At 41.0% G+C, this 27,965-nt stretch overlaps 1 protein-coding gene across 2 annotated transcripts; it reads left to right on the top strand.

The window, feature by feature from the left end:
• Window positions 1–52: 52 nt before the first annotated feature.
• On the top strand, window positions 53–27,440 carry LOC134461947 (integrin alpha-M-like). 2 transcript variants are annotated; one of them, XM_063214773.1, is made up of 30 exons: window positions 53–184; window positions 3,659–3,764; window positions 4,268–4,371; window positions 6,572–6,645; window positions 7,173–7,287; window positions 8,778–8,905; window positions 9,035–9,177; window positions 13,377–13,530; window positions 13,619–13,769; window positions 14,296–14,375; window positions 15,248–15,371; window positions 16,002–16,132; window positions 16,584–16,736; window positions 17,677–17,883; window positions 18,046–18,179; window positions 18,981–19,126; window positions 19,433–19,590; window positions 20,021–20,152; window positions 20,403–20,476; window positions 21,093–21,234; window positions 22,441–22,539; window positions 22,892–22,971; window positions 23,125–23,211; window positions 23,710–23,788; window positions 25,103–25,201; window positions 25,421–25,507; window positions 25,668–25,778; window positions 26,208–26,321; window positions 26,696–26,806; window positions 27,335–27,440. In XM_063214773.1, the coding sequence occupies exons 1-30, from the start codon at window positions 145–147 to the stop codon at window positions 27,419–27,421; spliced, it is 3,450 nt and encodes a 1,149-aa protein (XP_063070843.1). In that variant the 5' UTR covers window positions 53–144; the 3' UTR covers window positions 27,422–27,440. The 2 variants fall into 2 exon arrangements, with proteins under 2 accessions (XP_063070843.1, XP_063070848.1); XM_063214778.1 differs by lacking the exon at window positions 16,584–16,736.
• Window positions 27,441–27,965: the final 525 nt, after the last annotated feature.

Raw genomic sequence — 27,965 nt, 5'->3', positions numbered from 1 at the left:
GAGAGAGAGAGAGAGAGAGAGAGAGAGAGAGAGAGAGTGTGTCAGAGTGAGGGCAGAGCGCACAAGTTCCACAATTTACAAGACCATCATTTGTATGCGCAAGAGACTGTGCATTGCCTTTTTGCCGTCCTTGCATTGAGAGGTATGATGCCTGGTCTGGTGGTAGCCCTTACCATTGCATGCGGTGAGTAAAAACACAGTTATACACACTTACAGTGGTGTATTTTTTACTTCACAAGGAATGACCAATGATGACAAAATGTTTTTTTATTTTATTTAATACTACTAAGGTAGGTAGATCTGTTCTACACTTTTGAAAGTTCTTTAATTTTAAATGTTTCAAAAACAAAAGAAATGGTTATACATTTAAGCCCCATCAGGCAGCATGTAGTTTATAACCAGTCATGAGAATTCATAACACCCTTGGATTTATAGAGCATTATAATCTAGATTCATGGTTATTCATAACTGTTAATATAAAGCACCATGAAGCATTATGAGTGTGGTCATAATACGTTGTAAGTGATTAATGTGCATTATAATTTGTTATAAATCACTCATAATGCACTATAGATATGGTCTTCATAGAAAGTGTTACCGCTTCTTTTTGTGTATTGCACAAAGGCAAGTATAATTGTATGATGACACATTAAGGTTGACAGTAGCTCTGAGTTTAGGAGAGGAATGGTTATGCGAAGGTAAGACAAAGGTAAGCTCAAGTGATCATCAGACCTTGAAGTGTTTATGAAACGAAAACAAACGGTCATTCCCATTAAAGCCTTGTTTTTTCTGATAGCATTGATGAGACTTTGAACCCAATCATCCTGGAGGAACTTGTGAAAATGGCAACTCAAAGTGTGAATTCTGTGAAATTTGCTGTGACTAATGAGCTGGGCTGTGACATCAAAGAGGAGAGTCCCTGGTGTGCTAGTGTAACAGGGCGCACTGTCTGTCCAGTAAGGTGTGTCCCTCATCAGTTCCCATACCCCAATGACGTTACGGGACTCAGGTAGCCGCTCAGTGGCTAATCCGTAATTGGTGGCTATGCCATTGTTTTTATAAAATCAGATGAATTAGACCGGCTCGTTGGAGCCTTCCCGGTGTGCCGGTATTCGCTGTCTGATGCTCGGTGCCTTTGCTACTGGTGCAGCAAGGTATGTGTGATCACAGTTTTGTCTAGATGACTGTAACCATCTAGAGATGTGTATTTAAACATATATTGTTCATTCTCAGGAGCCAGAGTCCCCGTGGCGTCTAACCCCAGTCTTGTGGCTTTCCCTCCCTCTCAGTGTTGTTGAGGTGAGCTTGTAAAGATCCTTTGTCCTATGCGTAGCTCATGTTAAACATTTGTCAACTATTTGTATGTAACATGTACTGATCTCTGTGTGTGTGTTCACCTAATTCCAGACACCTCAGAGTACGTCGAGGGTCTGTCTCTGTGGGCAGACTGCTTGCGGCAGCTGCTCACCGCTGTTTTGCCCATAGCCAAAATATTTTAGCCTTTCTGTTTGTTTGTTAGTTTGTTTGATTTTCTTTTGCCTGTCCGCCGCTTCAGCTTGTCACTTTGTTATCTGACGGGGTTTGGCTGTCACAGTTCTAGGCCTGTATGCTGCTCTAGTCGGGCAGGGCCATACAGTAGACTAGTAGTTTGAGTGTGTATTATTCTACGGATTTATTCTGTGTGTAGTGGACATCCACACTTATTGTGATTTAATCACTTACATAGCGTAGTGAGCCTATGCGCGTGTGTGACTGGTGTTTACCATAGGCCCTTGGTTTCGTGCACGAGTGGTGAATTAATTTATTCTCAACTAGTAAGCCTGCCCGGCTGGCCTAGCTTGGTGAAACCCTTTATCCTGTGGCAGCCAACCCCGTTCCAATGAACATTACTGTTTTTATCCCAGCGGCGCAGGTTTTTAACTATTGACTTTGTATTAATAAAAGAAATATTGTTATTCCTTTAAACAAAGGTACGTCTCTTGTCCATTCTATCCGAACCTGTTGTGCCTTATTGGTTGAAATCAAAATATACTCTGGGGTGGAAGTCCCCCAGTGGCGTAGTCGTGCAATTACAAGTATCAGTTTGATTATCATTATTTTAGGAAAAGTAAGATCCAAACATCCACTTGGTTACACTAGTATGGCGATCTGAGAAAACAACACACATTTGATGGACCCACATCTTATAAAGGAACCAAAATTCTGATACAAACATCAGCGTGTCAAAAAACCACACATCCAACCTCATGAGAAAAAAAAAACAGCAGCACAAATCTATTTCAGAGGCACTGATACATCTGCAGAAAGTGACATGTCTGACAGGCGAAGTGACGATTGTTGACCTAGCCTGACAGTTTGTTTTCTTTATGGTTATATACTTTCTTTATATGACCCAAAGATGACATGGCGTGTGTATTTGTTGACAAATGGGGGGCATTTTGATTCAATTGCGCGACATAGTGTGATTGAAATGCATGTACATGCAAAAATATTATCAACTAGAGAAAAAACGGAGGTAATAGGCTGTTGGAGCAGCCCCGAAATCCTAAAAAAGAAGAAGAGAGAAAAAAAGTAGGCCTACGCTATATGCATCTCCGTTTATTCGCTAAGCAGTAGCCCAGTCTGTGAGTTGGCTGTCCTCGACCGAGAGCACCACGGAGGCTGAAGCGCGGATATCCCAAAACCAATTTATTGACCAGTTGAATGGCAATCAACAAAAAGTGCATATCCCGAGAGCATTTGCATCGGTTTGGCATGTAATGTGCATTACCCTTTCCTGAAAACAACATACAAAGCAGATGGACATGGTAAAACGTAGCAAAGCAGTGCACGAGCAGTTACAGGGGCAGTTTCAGTCTGCACGCCGGCGACGTCAATTGTTGAAACTGCTTGAGACAATAGCATTTTCTTCAGTCCAACCATGCCCGCGATCTCCACATTTGTGGTGAAGCACGAGGGGTGGAAATGTGCCGAGCACAACAGTGACCATGAGCTTGCTTCAAAACCACGCCGGTGTGGCAGCCTGCGTACGAATTGGATCCACAGAGTCCTTGTTTTAGCCTTCTCCACAGTTGGCCACAGTTCCATCATTCTTCACAGAAGGGAACTTGTGCAAAGATATTCCTTCTGTCAAGTAGCCATTTTTGCAGCTGGCACCGTTCGGCCCTCCAGCAACACACTGCTTGACACTGCGCTTTGGTTTGGTACTAGCCGCCATTGATCTGAACAAGGTGGAATGAGGTGAACTCCCCCCTTTTATGTCACGCATATCATTTGCATAAAATTTGCATGTCACCAAAATAAAACTAACATAACACTTTTTGGGAACGTTTTAACATGACTTTTAGGACAAAATATCACCCAGACAATATCCCATTTTATTCACAAGGCTTAGAACTGTCAGAATCTGTCCTGGAAATGGTCCAATTCCTTTACTTTGTTTTCGTTTCATAAACACTTTAATGACATTGCATGATATTGGATTGCATTACGGCACATTGCTATGCATTTTGTATATATCTTCAATTCCAAAATATATTGTTTTAACACAGCAATGTAATATTGTAGTATGAGGATATACGGTATATGCCATGTTTGTTTGTCCTGATCTTTCGAATTTGGCATCTTGCAATACGAGACAACTGCTTTTTTATTTCAGCCTGTCATGCTGTGTTGGGGGCCAACATAGAGTCGACTGGCTGGAAGGTTTTCAACAAGCCAGCTGATGGCTTCGGTTACAGAGTGATCCAGCACGGCCCGTCAAGGTATGATTAGGAATGGAAATATATAGCCTACAATGGCAAAATACAGACAGAAAAACACAAAAAATGTCCAAATAAAAAATGCTCTGTATTTGTAATGCAGAAAGATTGATTTATTTTCTTTTCAGTGATTGGTTGAATTATGTATTTGACTGATTGATTGATTGATTGATTGGTTGATTGATTGAGTTACGTATTTCCATACTATTCTGGGGCATAGTATATATGAAGAGTTCAGATGCAAAACCCCCTAACTCCATTTCTGAAGACCTGCACTTCTATATTTTTAGAGAACCCTGTTGTTGGTTTGGTTTACATTCATGCACTTGATAATGCATATAAATAGTTATATGACATAAATAAAATTAAAAAATATGCAATTTTGATAGCTTTGTATTAAATAAAAATTAATTAAGATTATTTTCTGAAAAGGCACTTAGGGGGTTTTGCATCTGAACTCTTCATATTTTGATCTGCTCTACAAATATGCTCTCCATTTTGCCTAGAGTATTGGTTAGCGCCCCACTCCAACAGCAAAATGTCGACAAGAAAGGCCAAATTTACAACTGCAGGGTGGATTCAGAATTGTGTTCAACTTTAGATATCAAGGGTGAGTCTGATGTTTCATGTTTCTCCATTGAGTTGCCCGGCATGTAATAACCTTTTTACATTAATATACAGTACAATGTTTGAATGAGATGCAAGGATTCATCATTGTACACTGCTATTCATGAACATTTCTGCTATTCTTTCGGTAACTGTTTTACGGTTATTATAATAATAACTGTATTTGTATAGCACTATACAAGGCATGCAGCTCAGAGTGCTTAACAAATGGGAAAAACATCAATGTTAAAGATGGAGTTAAAAAGAGAAGTTCAAACCCCAACTCCGGTGATGTTGAGACGTTTGGTAAACTGAGAATAAAATGAAAATGCTATCATTTTCAAAACATTCAATACATTCCTTAGATGGAGAATATTGAAAAGACAACATATCAAGTGTTAAAACTGAGAAGAAATATTGTTTTAGGGGACATATGTACTCATTTCTAATTTGATAACTGCAACTCGTCTCAAATAAGTTGGGACGGGGATCAGTGAAATGTTATAAACATCCAAATAAGATAAAACATCAAGGAAGAACATTTCAAAATGAATTGTATTGATGAACAATTTGAGTGTCCAGGTATAGGACAATCACAGAGAGTCACTCAGAATTAAAGATGCAGAGGGAACAATTACCATTTAGTTATTACTTAAAGTTTTGAATTCCCTTGATTTACCGTGATTGAGTGTATATAAGACATATTTTTGTCATTAAAATCATTGAATAGGTTCATGATATCATGAAATATATATTGACTGTAGTCTCACTCTAGCACTCCGAGAATTACAGCTAGTGAAAACTTGACGTTATTAAAGACGCTTCATGTGTGCAAATGATAGAGGGGTTTAACATTCCCTTTCCACCTGAGCTCACTTGAAATAGACCCAGAAGACATGGGAAACTGTCCTTTGCTTACAGAAGTCAGCAGAAGTTGCAGAAGTCAATTCTTTTTTAAGAATGCACATCCTGTGCTACAGTGAAAATTGACCATGCAACTTGTGTTAGTGCTAACTTCAAAAGTCAGCCTCCATGATGGCTATATCTGTAGAATAACTCACCTGTAGAATTGAATACAGTACTGAATGAAATACATGGGTTTTAAACAGCATGAAAAGCCACTCGTGCATTATATTTTGAAGGAAGATCTTCAATTACTGCCACATAGTAAGGACAAATTGCAATCTTTACTATGTTTTAACAGTTTAACTCCAACATAAGGACCAGCGGACATAAAATGGCTGGCTTTTGGTCAAGACCTGTCACACTGTAAGCACTACAGAAAGGAAAACATTGCAAAACATGACAAGAAATACACCTACAATTTAAGCTGTTGAAATCATGTCCAAGATAGGAATCAACACTGCTTTTATATGAAACCATCTCATCAGTTAATGCTATTAACTGTTAAGTGTTGTCCTTTGTTTTGTTTTTAGTCTTCCTCGACATTTGCTGCCTTTTATTGTCCCCGTCCCAACTCTTTTGAGACGCGTTGGATTTACATGTTCATGAATATCCCCAAAAACAATAATTTTGGTCTGTTTTGATGGCTGATGTGTTTTCTTTGTACCGTTCTCCAACTAATGTCAGAACCAGACTTTTTGAAAATGGCAGTATTTTGTTATTATTCACAATTAACCTTGCATCCCAACTTCTATGGAGTTGGGGTTTGTAGAAAGTACAAGAAACAAGAGAGAATAGCAAGAAGAAAAAAGAAGAAGAGATAGAGATTGTAGAGGCATAAGGTCCACATAGGTTGGGCTCAGGATTCTTAGAGGCATAAGGTCCACAGTGGTTGGGTCCAGGATAAGTGATACATAGTCACACTGAATTTGGGTGCTCAGATGTGATTCATGATTCATTATCACATACACATTATACATATACACTGCAAAAATCTTTACCACTCTTATTAACCAAGTTTGCTAACAGATCAAATGTTCTTGATCAGATTTCTAACTAGTTGTATAAAGTGCATATTTCTTTGTTGCAAGTTAAAAGATAATCGTCTCAAGAAAATCTTCTATTGGCAGTTCCTAAAAGTCTAAGCTGTAGTTGCAAAGTTGTTGGTGGGTGATTCTGTTTTCAAATTAGATGTACTAGTTTAGATGCTTATTTTGTACTTGAAAATAGAAATGTAAGCTTGCTACAGTAAGACTTGCTAATCAAATGATGCTTTCTATATGTTTATGAAAATATGACAGATACTGCTGTAAATATGTCTCTTGGTCTCTCAATGACAATGACTGAAACAGCTAAGATGCCAGCTAAGACGTGGGTAGGTACTTGTACCACTCTGACTGTTGTATATTTCACATTACTGTATAAATATGTTAATTATCTTCCCCATGAAAACAAATCCTAGACTAAGTATCAACATCGCCAATGTAACCACAGTAGCCTATTAGTGCCGAATACTATAGTATTAATGCAGTATTAATGACGTGAATGCAGTGTTTTGGACAAGTCAAAAATAGGCCTACATACTGCAAAAATACTGCACTGCCCTTTAATATGGTGGCATAAAACAACTGAATTGAATTTACATTGCACTGTCCTGTAGCCTCTTACTGCAGATGGGGTCGCCGGCGGGCCTGTTCACTATTTGCTGGAAATACTCAACTGCATCATAAAACATTGCTATGACAGTACTGAGAGCCATAAGTAATAGATTAAGACATGGGCATTACAATTTTGGTGACAGTAAGGTTATAACATAGGCTCTGCGCTAAGGGGTTAATATGGCGGCATAAAACAACTGAATCGACTTTACAATGAATTGAATCTTGTTCACTCTTTGGTCAGGTCTGTGGTCCCACTATCCCCAAAGAATGCCCCGAAGTCACCCAGTATGGTGGGATGTGTTTCGGTCTTAATTCCAACCTGAGGCAAGAAGGACCTCTGCCATTGTCCCTGGAAGGTAGGCCAACCACAATATTGTTATTAATGGCTGTGTAACCATGAGGCAACCAATTCAGTGTTTCTGACTGTGAAGTGTCTCTGCCAAGTGTTAAGCTAAGAGACATCTTTGCTTTTTGTGGTTGTGTTGGAGAAACTGCTATGGGAGAAGTGCTGCTGCTTCAATATAGGCTACTCATAATCAAAGGGAGAAGTTTCATTCATCCTCTTGTGTGGTAGATGGTATGTGTTTTATGTTCTGTAACGACGTATTATCAAAGGTTAACCTAGTCCTACAGTAGGGTGTGAACTATATGGTGACCAAAATGCAATGAAATGGACGGCCCTACAAAGACAAAGCGCATTAACTATGGCAACATTGAAACTGAGAAAAATGGGTAGGCTGGATATTAGGCAACTGACGGAACACATTTGGACCATAAGCCTTTGTCACAAGATACTGTATGTGTGTAATGAGGTATAATCAAGATTTCATGAGGTGTAATGAAGATTACATTTGCAGTCTAAACTCAGTTTTGGCAAAATACGTAGTTACACACTTTGACTTTGTAGGGCAGTATTAGTAAATCTTAAAATGAAGCCTTACCATCAATTTGTGAAAAAGTAGCTGGTGTGGATTTCGGAAGGACACGAAACAAGTCTTTTCAAAGGTCACCCAGTGTTCCTCATTCAAATGCTGTTTACCCAGATGACTGTTCACCCTGATAATGGTTTTTTTGGGTTTTTTTTTTTTTTTTTTTAAAGGGACACTGCAGGAAATGGTCAAAAAAGATACTGCAACTATGCTGCTCATTGAAACTGGGCTGCCTATTGCCAAATTTGATCTTTACATGAAAGTTTACTAAGTAATAAACAAATATTTTCTAGTATGGTCCAAGTACAGTCATTTTTGCAGCTAAAAATAGCTATTTTTGGAAATTCAAAATGGCGGACCATGGAGAAGATCCCCCTTTTCATGTATGAAAAGTGCAATTTTTTTCAGTCATAATGAATACTTAGAGTTTGATGGTGGTGGTCAGTATTCATGAAAAAGGTAACATTAGTGAATGGGCAGCATGAATTCTGAAAATAAACAACTGAAAATCTCACACAGTGTCCCTTTAAATAGAGGCCCATTTGTCATGGGGAGGCTTGTTTTGAACATGTTTTACGAGGGGATTCTGGCAAGTGTTTTGTCTTATGCTGCTGTACCATATGTTGGGGTGGCAGCATAACAGTGGAGGAATTGAGCAGTGTGCTGTGTAATGACCACCATTTAAAGGCTCTTTATACCGAGGGGCTCCACAGGTATTTTGGTCCTGCAGCAATAAGACTTTTAACAATAGCCACTGAGTATCATTTGAATGTTGTTGTGATTATTGTCTTTTATTTATGGAGCCTGGCTTGTAGGCCTATGTCTTATTTCGTCATGTGCTGTAGTGTCACCGTTTTTGGTCATTTGTTCCGTTATACTGTCTTAATGTGCTGCGTATTTGTTTGTTTTCTTTTCAGACTGCAAGGCTGGTGCGGACGTTTTATTTCTGTTGGATGGGTCTGGAAGTGTAAAATCTGAACAGTTCATTGAGATGAAAGGATTTGTTAAGGAACTGATCACAGCACTACTGAAATATGATACCAGAGTATGTGTCATGCTCAGAAGTAGTCAAATGATATTATTTAATAAAAACTTAACTTAAGTGTAGTGCTCTATGTTTTCCTTTCATTTCTTTTAAATTTATGTGAATGCTGTCTTTTGTGATTTGCTACAGTTTTCCATAGCAGAGTACTCCTCTCACTGCACCATCCACATCCAGTTTGATCAGTTTGCCAGAACACAGTGGGAGCAACAGTTGAATAGCATCACACAGAGTAGAGGTGTAACAACGACTGCAAGTTCCATCCTGAAAGTTGTGTAAGTGTTGAATCAGAAATCAAGAATATTAAGAACTCTTGAACTCTATTAAGAACTCTTGTTATTTATCATTACTACTATTACTGTATTACTATTTGGCCTACTAGTGTAGAGTCTGTATGTGCCCGTGTTGTGTTTTCTCTTTTCTTAGCATGGTCTGGCCTTGCTGTCAGACTTATGTTGAGATCAATAGGGCATTGACAGGTTTATGAGGTTCAAAAATGGTTGAGACCCACTGGTCTAGGAATATAGTAGCTCAGCGCTGCTGTAACTGTGGAGTTTGTGCGCAGTCCGTCACTCGGGGCTCTAACTGTCCACCTTGTTGTCAACTCATCTAACTCAGCTAAAGGACCAGTACGACAGCCCAGCGCTACCAATACTGTATGAGGCTTCGGGAGGGAGTTTTACTAACATTCGACACCACACTCTGCCAGTTGGCCTCCGTTATACTCACCCCCTTGAACCTCACTCCCATCTTGGTCACAGCACCAGTGTAACTGAGTTGTTCCTGTGCAGTCCGCCACTCGGGGCTCGAACTGGCCACTTCCTACTCAACACATTAGTTCAGGTATGGGAGTCACAGCACGATACTACTGAGCTTAACCCTCTGAGGTCCAAGTGCCCTTCAGAGGGCAATGTGTCTCCAAAAACAAATCTGTAACTCTTTGAGTTTTTGTCATTGAAACACATAAGTCACACCATTAGAAACCTCAGACCTTCCAGGTCCCAAAAATATATATATCGAAATGAAAATACTTGAAAATGTTAGGTTGTTGCAAGCAGCCTAAAAGCCTCTGAAAAGCCTTAGACCTCAGAGGGTTAAGGTTTAACTAACATTCCACGCCACACTCTGCTAGTTGGCCTCCGTTACGCTACCACATTATGAAGCTTTGGGAGTGAGGTTTACTAACGTAGCCTACTGTTGCTGAACTCTAGCCTGATAAACCAGCCTAAATGTGAGACTGGATGTGTAATTTAGGCTGGCCCCGATGAACGATACATCCGAAGATTGTTGATGAGAACAACCTGTTGTTTTTCAAACCGTGCCTGTGCCTATAGGCCGGAGCTCCGACCAATCAGCAGTCTTTCTCGTTGATGTGCTTTCCCAACGTTGCGAGCTTCGTCGTCACTCCCTCACATCCAGGAGCGGAGTGGGACTACTTTTCCCACCGGGACAATTTTCCCCTTGGCGGTCCTTTTTACCCACCCACAAAAAAAACAAACAAACAAAAAACGTGAACAACATGGTTCCCTAACCAAAAAGACCAAAAACACAACATCTGCAGTCGTACTACATGTGGACATTAGTGTTGTCAAAATATCAACCTGAAGTGGAGAATTGTAGCCTACACCTTGATGAAATAGACAGCCATCATCACAGTTCAAAGCATTCACCATAGAACTAGTTACAGATTAGGCTACATCACGTTACTGTTCCATGAAAATGTGCACTCCACTGTCATTTTGACAGTTTGTAGGCCTATTGAAATTACGTTTAAGGAAGACAGGATGAGCACGGGCACAAAGTTTTGAGTGTGGGGATTTCTAGAAGAGTAGGCTATAGCTTACAAAAAGTCTGTCTACATTGTGCAATAAACCCACCATGCAGCAAATAAGCCAAACCTAGGCTACTTCAAAGCACAACCATAAGTCAATAAAATTAATAACCAAACGGTGTAGGCCTACCTTAAAACGCTGTCTTCGTTGCAGCAAATGTCTTTGTTTCTTGCAATTACTCCACTTTAATCCACAGTTTACCCAGCACTGCTCACATCAGAATCTTGTGTGGTAGGCCTAATTATTTTGTTCCATTTCTTCAGACATTACATAGGCTTCATCCTAAATGTGCCACATATAAATATATGTATGATAATAATATTATTTCGACTATAAGGACATATACCGGTAGTTCTAACAAATCAAGCCATCAAAACAAAACACTGCTTCTGTGGCGTATTCCTAGCTGCAGTTCACTTCCGTACCACTTGGTGGAGTCTCTTCGTAACCCAAGTCAATAACCACAGAACAAGTGAATCTGGACTGGCAGAATGTAAACTGTAACAGTCATGTGGAAATCGGAAAATAAATCATAACTTATGAATATTTCCATACTTTGATAACCAATATCACAGGTTCTTCAAAGACTGAAAACAAAACTGTGTTTCTAAGATCTAGTAAACTTCTGCGATCTATGGCGTATGAAAATTATCAGTAGAGAAGGGGTGTGGCCAATTTACTGTTTGACACCGTTATTGAGGTGTTGTCGTCTGGTACACGGTATATATACTTGCAAGTCATCTTCACACAGAAAGAACAAAGTGAGATGTAGACTCTTAGCCTTTGAAGGAAGATAATTGAAGTTTTAGGGCCGGCTGAGAATGTAATACAGCCGCTATACTGCGTTTCATGGCTGCGGCCCACCGGGACAAGTCCCTGATCTCCCGATGGCCACTCCGCGCCTGCTCACATCCCCGCCCGCTTTGATTCAAAAGAAATTCAAAACAAATCTCTGCGTTGTGATTGGTCTGCCAGACTCAGGGCAATGTGTTCAAAATGTTCGACTGATCTGAGGCTAGACCACTCGCAGCCGAAAATTTTCGGCATCCCAGCGGGTGGTGCTGGTTTACTAGGCTAGCTGAACTATGCTAGTTGGCATCTATTACACTCACTCACCCCCTTAAACCTCACTCCCATCCGGTTTTGTTCTCGTGTCAGCATAACTGAGGTCTCTCTCTGCAAAGTTCGCCACTCAGGATTTGAACTGGCAACCTCTGTTATACAAAAGTTTGGAGTGGGAGGCACAGGTACAATACCGCTTAGCCAAAGGTTAAGGTAGGGCTGCACAATTAATCGAAAAATAATCAAAATCGTGATAAAATAGTGAAATCGAACTCATGATTTTAATCGTGATTTAATCGTGGCAATAGTGACCTACTTTTGAGAGCGTCCTTGAAGCCAGAACATACTGACAGGCTGGTGTTTCTGGACAGAAATCTGTCCACTTAAGTTTCATGCTATAGAGCTCTTCAGCGTTGACGTCAACTTGTATGCGGCGGTTGGCGTTCCGGTTCTATGGCGATTTTTTTACATTGCAACACGCCATAGAGATTCAGGTTTGGCAAAAATATAAGTTGCACGCCAACAACGAACATTAGCGTGTCCCCGCATCCCTTTCTCATTAGTGGAACGGATCGTATCATCATGTTGGTGTATTCACATGTTAAATCATGACGATTTTAATTCAATATTGCTAACCCCTTTCTGATCATTAAAACTTCCGAACTACATGCTTTCCTTTGGTTGCCATGGGTACAACCCTCCGCACGTACATGACGTTAGATACAGGCGCCGCTTCTGTAGTCGCCAAAAGTTTCCGGGTTTAGCATATGGACGCAACATCGTATTTATGTCGAAGTTTGACACAAAATGATCAACCATGTCATACCTACAGCCTATTTTTAACACCCTCGACAGCTTGCGGGGGTTCGCTAAGCGTGTGCTTGCACTCGGAGCTTATTTGAAACTGGCCCCTATTCATTCCCAATGGGAGGCCGGAAGCCGATACGAACCAGGATGTCCTTAAATGCTAACATGAAAGACTACAGTCTACTACATGCTTCCGCGTTACTGAAGAGCTCTATTGCCTTTACATAATTTTTACAATTCATTTTATTTTGCTCATCCCGTATGTAATTAATTCTTGGTTATTTTTCATCTTGTTATAATTTTCAAAAAAATCTGCAAAAATCACTAATCGTGATTAATGATCGTGATTATGATTTTGACCAAAATAATCGTGATTATGATTTTTTTCCATAATCGTGCAGCCCTAGGTTAAGGCCAATAGCACAGCACTACTGCATCTGTATGAGGCTTCGGGAGTGAGGTTTACCAATGCTGAACTTTGCTAGTTGGCATCCATTAAAATTAGATGGATTACCATAAATAGGCCTTTAGTCTGGAGTTTTCTTTCCAGCAAACATTATTAAATGTTTTTACATTATACTTAACTGACACTTTTGTCCAACATGAATTACAGTTATTTCAGGTAGGTACAGGTTATTGATTACAGTCCTTGGAACAATGTATGGGTTAGGTGCCTTGCCTTGCTCAACTTTCTGGTTCCAAAAAAAAGCAAAGCGCTCCGCTGGCAGAGTGCACAAAGAGGGTTCACACTACAATGTCCTCTGTTTTGACAGGAATGAGGGGTTTGTTACCAGGGCTGGAGCAAGGGATGATGCAAAGAAAATTCTCATTGTCATCACAGATGGAGTCATGTATATGGACACAATCAAGTACAGTGATGCAATTGGACCGGCCAACAAGAAAAATATTACAAGATTTGCTATAGGGGTATGATCAGCAATACATTATCAAACTTCACACATTCCAAATGACTGACGGTTTCTTGACATTATATTATTCTTTTCATTTGTGGCAGATTGGTGGAGCTTTTGATGACGAATCAGCAAAAGATGAACTGAAGGCAATAGCATCTGCACCTGTTGACAAACACATGTTTAAAGTGGACAGCTTTGAAGCACTGAAGGAGATCAGCAGCACCCTGGAAACGAGCATTATTGCCATAGAAGGTATTCATGATTCATGATTATTTTATTGGTCCCACAGGACATTTCTCTTGTACAATCACAAAGCTGCTGCAACATACAACACATAACACATATGCCTACTGTAACAAAACACATAACTACACAAAAACACATAAGTAAAGACAGACTCAATAAATATAAAAAATGCAGTAGCCTACGAAGTGCAACTGCCCATACATAGCAGTACTAGACAGAAGACTCAGTTTGTGACTTGGGTTCAATAGATTAATAAATGTGGGGATGAAAGAAAAAATGTACCTTTTCAGAAACCTTTTTTGCTTTTAACTGGGACTCAGTTCATACTCTGAGTGCAAAATGTGCAATTATTTTCCTGGCCTGTCTAAGCACAGATTCCTCATATATTACTTGTAGGGTGGGGTGCTCCCTTAGCCCCCACCATTTTTAATGCAGAGTGAGTCAGTCTGTTGATTTGTGACTTAACTTCTGAGACGATCATATGCAGACTGCTATGCTGCCATGCTCAAGTCATGTTCTTCTTCACTTTCAGGAAGCCAAACTGTGGGCGACTCCACAAAGATGGAATTTGCCCAGAATGGATTCAGCGCAGCTGTTGTGTCCAGCCCAGAGGTATATCACTCTCATAGTGTGGCAGTGGCCCACTTGTGGAGATCTGACTAGTTACACAATGGCTGGATGTCACTTATTATAGAATAACTACCAATAATAATAATGTCATTGTCTTTTTCACATGCCTCCCGGACTATAAACCAGGAGCACTGTATTGTAATTTAGAATCAATATGAACACTATTGTTTTTTTATGTTTTTTATGTTATGCTGTACGTATTCTGGGTATGTGAGTACTGTACATGTAATGCAGTGGGTGGAGCCCAAGATAATTTTCCCTCTGGGGACAATAATAATACACTCTACTCTACTCTACTACTAACACTACATGGCGTGTTCAGGCTCTTGGTGTGGCCCAACCCTGGGCACCCGCAAGCTATCTTGGGCCGGTTCCATGATATTTGTCATAGATATTACCACCCACAACAGGATAATGTGTCTTGTCACCAATTGATGGCATTATGCCGGCTAAACATGTTGGCGATCTGACTTCAGCCAAGCGTTCCAATACAAAGGAGTGGTCAATGTGGCATCTAGTGTTCATATCTATGGTACTGTAGTACTGTCCTGTGCTTCAGCCAATCAGAAAGCAGGGCTTGACAGGAACTTCTTGTGGAGTGGGTTCAGCTCCTCCTCTACCCTGGGGTGAGTTTCTCAAAAGAGAAGTTGTTAGCCTGTTAGCAACTTCTGTAGTTGCCAATGGGAAAATGCATTGAAAACAACAAAGTAACTAATGTAGTAAGCAACTTTGGTTAGGTTTGGTTAGGAAAGGCTTCTAGTGACTGTAGTTGGGGCGGTGTGGGTGTGTGGCCACGGCCACTCACACTTCAGAATTCGAAGGTAAGGCCTTCCTCTTCTTTTGCCTGTGTGCAGGAGAGGCTTCTAGTGGGTGTGGTTGGGGCAAACCAGTGGAGAGGGGGATACCAGGACATCCATGTGTCTACAGGGAAAACCACATTCAACAGGATGGGAGACGTCTCTCCTGACAGTTATCTGGGTGGGAAATATGCTATTATATTATATTATATTATATTATATTATATTATATTATATTATATTATATTTAGGGCTGGGACATTAACACGTTAATTTCGATTAATTAATCACGCGATTCAATTTACAACGCGATTTAAAAAATAAATCGCAGTATAATATTGCTACATAGTTCTGGATTAGACCTGGGCTGTATTACGCCTGATGGTGAACAGCCTGCGGAAATTGGGAAGAGTTCTCTCTTCTTTTAAAAATGAATAATATTTTTAGATGAAGCTTATTTATTGTAATTATTCAAAACTGTTCTTAAGTCAGATATTTAAATGTGATTAAAATGCGATTAACTCGATTAGTTAATTCCAAAGCCTATAGATTAATTCGATTCAAAATTATAATCGAGTCCCAGCCCTAATCATATTATATTATATTATATTATATTATATTATATTATATTATATTATATTATATTATATTATATTATATTATATGCGGATCTGACAACAAGGCTTTTGTCTTCATAGGAAATGCATCTACTAGCTTTTTGAAATAATAGGCCTATGCATGTGCATAAACCTAATTTTCACCTACACTTGTTTCTGCATTTCCATGTGCACTGTCTCTAAACCCTCTCCAGGCTACTCCATGGCTGTGGCGGTCAGACAGGGACAGAGCTACATTGTAATGGGAGCCCCCAGATACGAACACAAGGGCCTACTCATGGTCATCTCTCCTGATGGCACACGCAAGACCTTCACACAGCCACAGGTATTGAGTTGTAGAGATAGTAAGAGTAGTAGTGGATGGCAATAATAGACTAGTAGCAGCAGTAGTATTAGAATTAGTAGCAGTGGCTCAGCACTGCTCCTGTAATGCCAGGGTCCTGGGTTCGAATACGACCTGAGGTCATTTCCTGATCCTCCCCATCTCTGTCTCCCACTCACCTCCTTTCCCACACTTCACTGTACTATAGGCCTACTACTGAAGATAAAACCCAACATCCCCACCCCCCCAAAAAAGAACGAAAGAAAGAAAATAAAAACATATCGTAGCAGGGGTAAATGGATGGTACTACAGAAATACATTTTAATGTAAAAAAGATCTTGCTACATGACGAGTGATTCTTGATTCTAGATTCTATGTATCTCTATGTGTGCTCTCTCTCTATTTCTCTCTCTCTGTCTCTCTGTCTCTCTCTCTCTCTTGCTCTCTCTCTCAGCCCCAGATAGGTGCCTACTTCGGGGCAGAGGTGTGTGTGGTTGATTTGGATGGAGACTCCAACACTGACCTGATTCTGGCATCTGCCCCCATGCACACAGAAGAGGGGAGGGAGGGATCAGTCTTTGAGTATAAATTAAAATTCGGGAATAAGGTATGAGGAAGGCTGGGGGAACATCCATACTACAGGTATATGCACCGTAGATTGAAAAAGCGTAAGTGCTTAACCTCGCTCTCGCCAGTGTTTTGTGTGTTCAGTTCCACCCAGAGATGCATTATGATCCCAAGGGCCCCTGGGCCAAACAACAACACAAGGCCCCCTTCATGGAATCACAAGTTTCCAAAAGAACTGAGGGTTTAGCGAAGATGTTAGAGAACCTTCATTATTCAGAGGTTCTTAGCTCCCCTGAGAAAATGTGAAAATACGGTGGTTAAAAGTGCAATTTCAATACAATATGATAATATAAATATACAGTGGACCAATAATGAAGTGTTTTTTGGTAGCACATAGGCTTGGGCTTCAGAGCCCTCTTGACTTTGTGCAGTAATACTTGGTTCCACCCATCTCTGATGAGAGCCGTGTGAAAAATTGATCAAACATTTTACAATATCAATCTGTAGAACCATTCAAGCTCAACACTGACTCAGTCCACCGAGCAACAACAGAAAAGAAGAGCAATAACAAAGTAATCAAGTGTTGCAATCATGTGGCCCTAATATCCTACAAAATGAATAGGTCTACAAAAATAGGGATAGTTAGATGGTTAAATGCCATTTGAAAATGCCACGTTCCAATTTGTGTAACAACACTTGGATTGAGTTACTGGGCACGCAAGCATATGTAAATACAGAACTTAGTCCATGCAGAGCAGGAAAGTAAAGAAAGTAATGAAAGTAATGCTGCACTTCAGACTGATCACACACAAAGACCAAAGAGGAGCGTATGAACTTAATTCAGGTCAGAGAAGAACATACTGGAGGTTCAATACGGAAGCATGGTCGACTGCTCCCTTACGTGACAGCCTGTGCTTACTGGTGATGCCTGAGTCAGAGAAGTAAACTCAGAGTGTTCTATGTTTTCTTTTTGTGGGCAGCGTGTGATAGAGATAAAGGAGAGTGGGACCTTGCTGGGACTGGATGGGGAGAGGGGGAGGTTCGGCTGGGCTCTGGCCAGCCTGGCAGACCTGAACGGGGATGAGATCAGGGACGTGGCTGTGGGAGCCCCTCTGGAGGATAACGGACAGGGCAGCCTGTACATCTTCAACGGCAGAACAGGAGGCATCAACCCCACATACTCACAGGTGAGGATAGATAGATTGATAGATTGGCTTATTGGTTGCCTGATTAATTGATTGCTTGATTAATTGGTTGTTTGATTGGTTGATGTTAATCGTTTTTAATTTGCTTGACTACGTTTTCAGACATTAGTGTAATATATGATAACTTACTTTGTTATACTGCAGAGGATTGTAGGTTCATCAGTGCGGTCCGGTCTGCGGTTCTTTGGGTGGACTGTGGCCCCGTCTGCTCTGGACCAGAGTGGAGACAGGCTGCCTGACATTGCGGTTGGGTCCAAAGGAGCTGTTCTGCTGCTCAGGTGAAAACACACACGCACACACACACACACACACACACACACACACACACACACACACACACACACACACACACACACACACACACACACACACACACACACACACACACACACACACACACACACACACACACACACACACCAACACACACATTGTATTTTGCATTTAAAGGTAGTAAAGGATGAATCTATTTTTGCAACAGCCGGTAGCTTGTTCCCTTAGATATAATGCCGATAGAACGCTATATTTTGCTTGAATGTATTGAATGTATTGATTTGATCACCACTATGTTTGCACAGGATACCGCATGTAATGTACTGCTGCTTGCATGAACATCATTTGGCGACAAGGCAATACACAAATTATCCTGTAGGTGGAGACAAAACTTCATATTTGCTGATAGTCCGGGAAGCCAACACAGGCAAAAAAAGTTGTTGCTCACGGAGAGGGCTGCGGGGAGGGGGGATTTGGGTCCTCTGTATTGGGTGTGAGTTCAGAAAAAATTGTCCTAGGCCCAACCAAAACTGTCAGTGGCCCTGCTGATAGATGGTGGCGCCCAAGGGTGGCCATGTGAAAATGCTGAACATGACATGTACTTACTGTTATATTCAGTATGCACATAAGGCTTTCTCTAAGCAGAGGCCTGAGAGAGAGGTAAGAGCTAATATGATGATGAGGAGGAGGACGACGATGACAGCAACGCTTGATGATGATGATGATGATGATGATGATGATGATGATAAGGATGATGACAACAGTGAGATTGACGATGACGATGACACAATTACTTCCTGTAACAGGTCAAGACCCTTGGTGTCCATAGCAACAGACGTGTCATTCCAGCCCTCCATAATCCCGACGTCTGTTTCTCAGTGTGCTGGTGTGGAGAACATTACAGCCAGCGTGTGCTTCAACATGGCCAAGGTCACAAGCGACACGTTCACAGGTACAGAACCACTGTCAAGGGACCCACCACTACTGTATTGAACAAAGGCAGTTTGAGTGACTTGTTTTGTTTCGAATCAATTTTTATTTGACCAGTACACTTTTAGTTATTTTTTTAGTTTCTCCTTTATTTTACTATGGTAGTCACGTTGAGGATGATTGTTACCTCTTTTCTAAGTGAGGCCTAGGACATTTGCATATACAATGAACTTGATTGAATCACAAAAATGACATACCTGATGTACCTTAAAATGTTTTCTGACAGCCCTTGACCACTAATGATGACCGAGTATGTCCTATCTCCCAGGACTACAAGCAGAGATCAACTACACACTAAGCTTGGACACCACCCGATCAATCCCTCGCGCTTTCTTCACCTCAGTGAGTGAGGAGAAGACAATGAGCGGAGCGGTGACAGTATCGCTGGGGAATAAGAACTGCTTTGATCTCCCTTTCCATGTTCAGGCAAGTCTATGGCTATTTGCTCAGCCAGAATTTAATAAAAACAACTAGAAATGCACTCAGCGAGTGCAGACTTCCGCCAAGGAAGCTGCTTGATAGTACATTTGACTATGTTACACCCTATTTGTTTTCAAGACTTTCTGCCTTCTTTTTGTGGAGTTAGAAACTGGAATCTCCAATTTTTTTAAAATCTTTAAAAAATACCTGGATCAGGATCGTGATCCGGATCACCACCAAACTTGAATCACTTGTTCCTTTTGTCATTGCCAACAACTCCACAAAGTTTCATCCAAATCCTTGAATCCTCCAAAAACGTTTTGAGTTATTAAGAGTTGTAATTTAGAAATAGTATGTTATCTCAAAGAGATACAGAATTATGTCTTTGTTATCACACATTCCCTTGATACACAATTACCTGTTAACCCTCCCGCAGTGCCAGACGGTGGATGTAGTGAACCCTATAGTAGTGGAGGTGGCCCTTCTCTTCCATGGTCTTCCCATCCAGGCGGCCTCCCAGCTAAAACCACAGCTGGACAGCAGCTCTGCCACCACCACTATAGACATGGTATGAGTCTCTTTCTGCTTCAAATATGATCCCTAATGCTTTACAAATGTTCACTTTTTGTGTTCTTGATGTCAGCTGGATTGGCAGAATTGCACAAATTGATATGTTCCCCTTAGAATTTACACAGTTGCTCCCATTCATCGCTCTCATTGCCTCTCCTTTGTCTCCTTTGACTTTCTCACTCCCTTCAGACCTTGCGTTCCACATAAATGTTTAATTTTATTTTGTTTCATTCTGTCTCCTACCGTAGTTGAACTTTGAAATGGACTGTGGACCAGATCGTGTTTGTATTGACAATATCTACCTCAGCATTGACTTCCCTGGGTACGTACACCAAATAGATGCTTTATCGGTAGACAGCAGGACATACTGTAGCTGGTCTACAATTGATTTGAGTTACATCAGGATATATACAATGCGAAGGAAAAGTGGTTCACTTTTTCTCTATGGTCTAAAAGTGAAAGTTTGTGTCACTCACTACGGCCCCGCCGTGGCCTAACGGTAGGGCACTGGGTTACTACGCCGGGACCTGGGTTTGATTTTGGCCTGGGTCATTTACAGATTCTTCCCTCTCTCTGTGTCCCCACTCATTTCCTGTCTCTTCGCCAGTGTCCTGTCAAAATAAATGCAAAAAAGCCCTAAAAAAATCTATATTTTTAAAAGTTTGTGTCACTATACCCAAAATAGCAACATGTCATTTGGAGCAACCAACAGTCATATGCACAAAAAGAAAAAAACAAAACTTCATAACTCTGACGTTTTAGTAGCCTATGCCACCATGTCACTAATGAGGTTATTTAGACTTGTTTTGTATAATCGTGCCCAGATCCCCCATCATACTGTAGCCTACATTTTGGACGGGTATTGCATCAATGAGAGAACTACTTTTGTACATAGTAATAATTCTATTCTTGAGATCACTGTTGTCTGGGTCTTGCAGATTGTCCACTATTGAGGTGGGCATTGCTGAGAATATGATTGTTGTGGTGACAGTAGAGAACAGAGGAGAAGACTCCTACAGCACCCGTGTGTCTCTCTCCTACCCCCCTGGCCTCTCCTACAGGACTGTCACCAAGAAACAGGTGACGCGCACACACACACACACACACACACACACACACACACACACACACACACACACACACACACACACACACACACACACACACACACACACACACACACACACACACACACACACACACACCAGGGCTTGACATTAACGCTTGGTTGAGGCTAGTGGTTTTCCCGAGTCTCTAGCCATTCAGCTATACTAGCCACAAATTTGATATTGTTTCTTGTTTTCTCTTCATCGTGATGCTATAAACCCAACCTTTTGAGATCGCTGCATTGGCTCCCAGTAAGCTACAGAATTGATTTTAAGGCAATGCTTCTTGTGTTTATATCATTAAATGGAATATCTACTGGATATGTTTCAGCTGTATGCACCAACCAGGTCACTAAGATCAACGGAGAAGAATTTGCTGGTGATTTTAAAAGTCAAAACAACGGGTGGAGAGGCAGCCTTTAGCTTCTATGCTGCAAAGCTTTGGAACCAGCTTCCAGATGACGTAAAAATGCACCCACTATTGATAGCTTTAAATCTAGACTCAAGACAAAGCTGTTCTCAGATACTTCCCCTTAGCCAGGTTTTACCAGCATTTGGCCGGTTGCAGGTGCCAGTGTCAAGCCCTGACACACACACACACACACACACACACACACACACACACATACACACACACACACACACACACACAAAGAGATATTGGGAATTTCAGTGAAAGATGCTACTTTATTTCAGTTGTGCGTATATAAACTGCTTGTTTAACACTGCATGTTTAACACAGCAAACAAACCTGGCATGTGTCTCTTATTAACAAAAATGTTGAAATAATGTTTCCAAAAATATTTTAGGAATGAGGTACGTCATTGAATTTGTTTGTACTGTCCTTTGTGAGCAATAACTGAACCAAGTGTTTCTCAGTTTTGCATAAGTAACAATTACGTTTCCAACCAGTAGGGCGGCGACCCAAGACCAAAAACTATGCATTGTTGCTTTAAACCAAAGGTTCTTTGAACAAACACCCCCTGGCCTCATCATAAGCCTCTCAACACCCCCTTGACCTCATCATAAGCCAGTTATTGAAAAATAAAATAGATTAATGTCCCCCAATGGAAACTGCCGTGCCCCCACTCAGCTGTATCCTTCTCATCGCCCCCTGGGGGGCTGTACCGCCCCCGTTAAGAAACACTACTTTAAACGGTCATATCTCTGTCCTGAGCAGGGCAGGGTGGATTGCACCTCTCTGGACAGCACGGATGAAGTCTCTCTGGGGAAGACTGACTGCAGAATCAACACACCCATCCTTAAAGCTGGCGACAAGGTGTGGAGGACATACACACACACACACACACAGACACACAGACACACACACACACACACACACACAGAGTGTGTGTGAGAGAGAGAGAGAGTGTGTGTGTGTGTGTGTGTGTGTGTGTGTGCGCGCGTGTGTGCGCGCGTGTGTGTGTGCGTGCGTGTGAGAGAGAGAGAGAGAGAGAGAGAGAGAGAGAGAGAGAGAGAGAGAGAGAGAGAGAGAGAGAGAGAGAGAGAGAGAGAGAGAGAGAGAGAGACAGACAGACAGACAGACAGACAGACAGACTACTGTATGTTTAGTCTGTATCATCTCAATGCTGGTAATTGTGCGTGACCCATCTTATCTTTGTATTCCTCAGGCTACCTTTGAGCTTCAATATGGGATTGATGGGAACCATGATTTTGGAGACAGAGTCACAATACAGGCCCAGGCTTTCAGGTTACTCCTGTTGATGTTACATCCAATGTACAGTATCAAGCATTTATTGAGCATGTTCTACATGTTGGTCAGTCAGCCTACTGTATATACTGTACAGTATATGGCACAATGAATGAGGGTTACCGAAAGCTAATTGCCTATTTCGTCTTTCAGTAACAATGAAAACCATGCTGATGGGAGCCACTTGACCAACTCCAAGGACATCGCAGCCAAATACAGCATCTATGTCCTTACGACCAGGTCATTTTTTTTATTTATTTATCCTTTATTTAGCCAGGATTGTCCCATTGAGACTACAGTCTCTTCTGCCAGGGAGTCCTTGGACAGTCAGTTTGGACACATCCAACATCTTACTTCACTTTTGACCTAGGTTCCTTTGTAACCTTTGTAAGGTCTTTATATTTATGTTACATGTAGAAGTTGGGGTCCATTGGAGCGGGCCTATAGAAAAAAAATAAAAAATAAATAAAAAAGATTCTCTTATTCATGCTGTGAAAAAAAAACGTTAAAAAAAGTTGAAAACTGAACAGCTACCACAGACCCCTACAAGGGAAAATAAATAAATAAACAAACAAACAAACAAACAAACCTGCCTTGCTACCCCTATTTCCATGTCCTGTGGTTTACATGGTCCTCTGGATGTTTTTCCAACAACCTGTTGTCTGTCTTGTGACTCCACGTACCCTTTAACCACCTGAATGCACAATCACTTCACAATGTGCTTTCTCTTGAACACAGATTTGAGGGCACAACCAGCTACATTAATTTCACTGCAGGAAATTACCACTCGCAGAAACCAGTGAGGCACAGTTTACAGGTGATGTGGACCCTGTTTTGCACTGCACTTTGTGTACATGGTTCCATTCTGTGTGCTGTTCACACTGTTATGGACAGCTCTTGATGAAATGTGGGTTTGAATCAGAATCTGGTTAATTAAGAACTGATAAAAGTCATCTTGGTAACACTTTACCTAAAGCCCATTTTTTAATGCATTATGAGCGTATTTGTAAGGAATTATAATGCACACCATAATTAGTCACAATGCATTATGGATACACTCATAATGATTCATGATGTATTATATCAACAGTTATAACTATATCTATTTACATAATGCATTATAAAAGGGTGTTATTTATTTTATATATAAATGTATACTGTAAGTTATTACTGTTGATATAATACGTCATGAAGCATTATGAGTGTAGTCATAATGCAATGTGAATAATGATGTGCATTATAATTCATCATAAATATGGTCATAACACATTATAGAATGGGCTTTAAGTAAAGTCTTAAAGTAGTCTTTGGCAGTGGTGCATGAGGAAGCTGTTGTATACAACAACTCAAATGTGTAGTGTTGACACAGATACAGTACACTACCACCTATTTCCTATAATCTTGCATTCAGGTCACAAGAAATAGTTTGGCCAAGCTAGTTGGGCATGTGGCAAGTCATGAAATCTCCCACTCCCTAACCTAGTATATGATGTGTGTGAAAACGGAATTTGCCTTAACCTGGTTCTCACGCAATGGGAACATTGTCAATCGCTTAGCTCTGGAAAGGCATAGGTGTGTTCAAAACAGCTTGAACCTGATTGGAGATTTCACATGGCTTTTTTTTTATCACAAAGTACTTCAACCACTGACTTGTATATATCCCGCCCCGCAATCCCACCCCGCGATTCTGATTGGACAGGCTGTGAAATATCTGATTCCGTTCGGGTTCGTCTAAGATTTCCAGACCTTCGTGCGAGCTCACGAAGTTAAACAACGATGCACGAAGCACGAAGGCTCTGCGTGAGAGCCAGGCTAAATTTGCCTAGCTTTAATTACAAACCATGAAGTGCATTTTTGCACAAATTCTGTCCATTTTTAATTACATTTCATCCTGTTTTATCCCAGATTTTGGCCCATTGTAAATTTCAGTTTGAAACCCCAGCTCTGCTGCCCTTCTGCTTACAGAAATTCAATTCAATCAATTCCTAGCTCTAGTCCATTTAAGTGAATTCAGTGTCTACTGTTATCATGGATACTGTAAAAAAATTGTGGATGTAAAGTGACTTTTATTAAAATGTTATTAAATATTATGCATCTGTGTTAAAGTGCCTCCCTCCCTGTCTGTCTCTAGGTGACAAATGCACTTCGAGATCTCAATCTGACAGTCGTCATTAGTGTCCCTGTGAGACTCCAAGACAAGGACCTCTGGGCTGGTGCAAACAGCTTGCATGTGTGTATACATGAAGCCTGTGGGATATTGTGGAAAAACACATAGAAAGATGTACAGCAAATTATACATTATAGTACATACAGTAATAAACTATTTTGCAGGGGGGGGGGGATAGCTAAATAAAGCGGAAACACACTGAGTATTGTCTAATGTAATTTCCGTGTTGTTGTTGAAGTGATACATTTTTGAGATACTGAGTAGCCTAATTCTTCCTGTTAGATTGATGGATGCACAGCAGGACAGGAGTTGAAGCCAGCCATCACAGACCTACAGCAGGTCTTCAAGAACACCAAGGAGCCAACCCTGGTAATTAGTTCGAGTTACTTGCTGAAATTCACGGCACGGTAGTAGTACATCCTCTTCTGTAATACTATCTCTCTTGTTGAGTTCTATACTGTAACAGACCGCAAGAATTGCTGTTGGTTATTAATAAATATAAGTATACTGTTTTTTCTCTCTGTTTCAGAACTGCTCCATTGCAGTGTGTCTGGAGTTCAGGTGTGCCTCATACATGCCAAAGAGGAGTCAAAACCACTACAGCATCTCAGGAAATGTCAGCTCAGCGTGGATTGAACAGGTGCTGAATCAGTTCCTTAACAGGTTGAGAGATTTCAAATGAGTCTGCTCTGCTCAGAGGGTTGGTAGAAAGGAGAATGAAGTGATGTAGGACAGACTGCATTCACACGGAACGTCCCCTCCAACTCTCCACCTACTGTAGACAGTAGCTCTCTTATGTCCAACGTGTTGGTTTCGGGATGCTATTAACTCTGGATGCTTTCTCTGTTTAGCAGACGTAGGTTACACTGTCTCATAAGATATCAGAAATATTGTGTTCCATTGCAGTAGGCCTAGATCATTGATTCAAAAACTATACAGTATATAAGGATTTAGGTGAAATATAGGTAGCTTTGCGGCAGAGATTTTAGGCCTACAGTATTTGGAATCACTCTCTCCTTAATTTACTTCGAGATCGAGTTATACTACTGCTTCTGATTTTTTTTTTCAGACTGGGCTGCGTTCTGCTTTGTTTCGCCTGGTCACTTCGGCCACTCTGGAGTACGACAACAACAAATACATCTTCTTCTCCTCGGACTCCTCACGACAACCACCTGTTACCAGGGTAACAAGAGCCTATGATCATTTCAAAACACATTGCATGACTTATTACAAAAGCAACATTTGTATGCAACAAATAGGAATGATTCTTTTAATGAGGTGTGTGTGTGTGTGTGTGTGTGCGTGTGCGTGTGCGTGTGCGCGTGCGCGCGTGTGTGTGTGTGTGTGTGTGTGTGTGTGTGTGTGTGTGTGTGTGTGTGTGTGCCATTACATTTTGTATTTTGTATGTCTAAAAAGACTGTGTTGCAGTAAAGAGATAGGTCTACTTTCATTCTAACTGTACATAAATGTATGGTTTGCTGTACATTTTACATACGTATAGTGTGAGTAAAAGCTATTCTATTCTATTCTATTCTATTCTATTCTATTCTATTCTAGATTCAGACAAATGTGGAGCTGTATGAGGTGCCAGATCTGACTAAGGAGATCATTGGTGGAGTAGTGGGTGGTCTGCTGGTATTGATTCTACTGACAGTTGGCCTCACTAAGGTAACTAATGAATAACCAATGAGCAATGTCCTGCAGCTGGACCGTGTCCAAAATACTCTATAATTCACTTCATACTGTAGCAGTGCATTATGCAGGCTGTGAGACACGTTGCTTTGTTCCCTATGTCGTGTAACGACTTGGCTTTGCTGCCCTCTATAGGCGACAGACCTATCTGCACTTTTATTCCCAGCATTTCTGTATTAGACGCCATGAATAAAAGAAACCAGTGAAATGCTCACTGTGCGGGAGCTTTTATAGTTTTTTTCTGAATAGCGACCCTCGGTTCATCTCCAACACACCTGACAGCTGAGGTTTAAAGGAGCAGATCATCTCCCATAGTAGGGAAACCCAATAAGACAAAAGCTAACTGACCAACTATTTTTATACGATTTCATATCTACTCCCTAATTGTGCTCTGTCTCAAGGAAGAATAATGCTTATAGCAGTATTTTTAGCTTGACCCAAGTATCAGTTTTGACCACAGTTGTACCTACTTACAGCATGTTTATTTCTCCATTTGGTTTACAGTCCGGCTTCTTCAAGAGTTCATACCAACAGAAGCTACTGGAGGCAGAAGCTGAGGGAGATGGCGGAGAACCACCAGGAGCAGAATAACTTTTTTTTACTTCTCTCTCTCTCTCTCTCTCTCTCTCTCTCTCTCTCTCTCTCACACACACACACACACACACACACACACACACACACACACACACACACACACACTAACACACACACACACACACACACACACACACACACACACACACACACACACACACACACACACACACACACACACACACACACACACACTGTCTCCTCTCCTCTAAAGTGATAGGCCTACTGGTTGGCAAAATGTATCAAGAAAACTTAACCCATCCCAAGCAGTGTTACAAGTATATTTTTACATTCAGCATTTGCTGTGTCTGGTCATTGTCATAACTGATTAGTTAAACAAGTATTTAAAGCATAGGCGTAGCCATGGGTGGGCCTGGGCCCGTCCACTTGACATCCAGGCCCGCCCCATCTAATTAGAAGAGAAGGCTCAGTCACACTCGGCAGTCAACTGTTGCCTCATTGAACTATAATGTCTTAGCAATGATTAATAGTTTTGTCAAAATCGTGTTGTTTCAGTCATAGTGGACTTTAAAGCATAGGG

This window comes from Engraulis encrasicolus, chromosome 2, assembly GCF_034702125.1.
Source record: "Engraulis encrasicolus isolate BLACKSEA-1 chromosome 2, IST_EnEncr_1.0, whole genome shotgun sequence".
Lineage (NCBI taxonomy): Eukaryota > Metazoa > Chordata > Actinopteri > Clupeiformes > Engraulidae > Engraulis > Engraulis encrasicolus.
The sequence above is the reverse complement of the archived record's forward strand: the minus strand, read 5'-3'. Positions and strand labels throughout refer to the sequence as shown.

Coding starts and splice junctions, on each gene's coding strand:
- LOC134461947 (XM_063214773.1), top strand. CDS start 145: ATGATGCCTGGTCTGGTGGTAGCCCTTACCATTGCATGCG. Junction 16,133..16,583: donor AGACCTTCACACAGCCACAG/GTATTGAGTTGT, acceptor TCTCTCTCTCAG/CCCCAGATAGGTGCCTACTT. Junction 23,789..25,102: donor CAGTGAGGCACAGTTTACAG/GTGATGTGGACC, acceptor GTCTGTCTCTAG/GTGACAAATGCACTTCGAGA.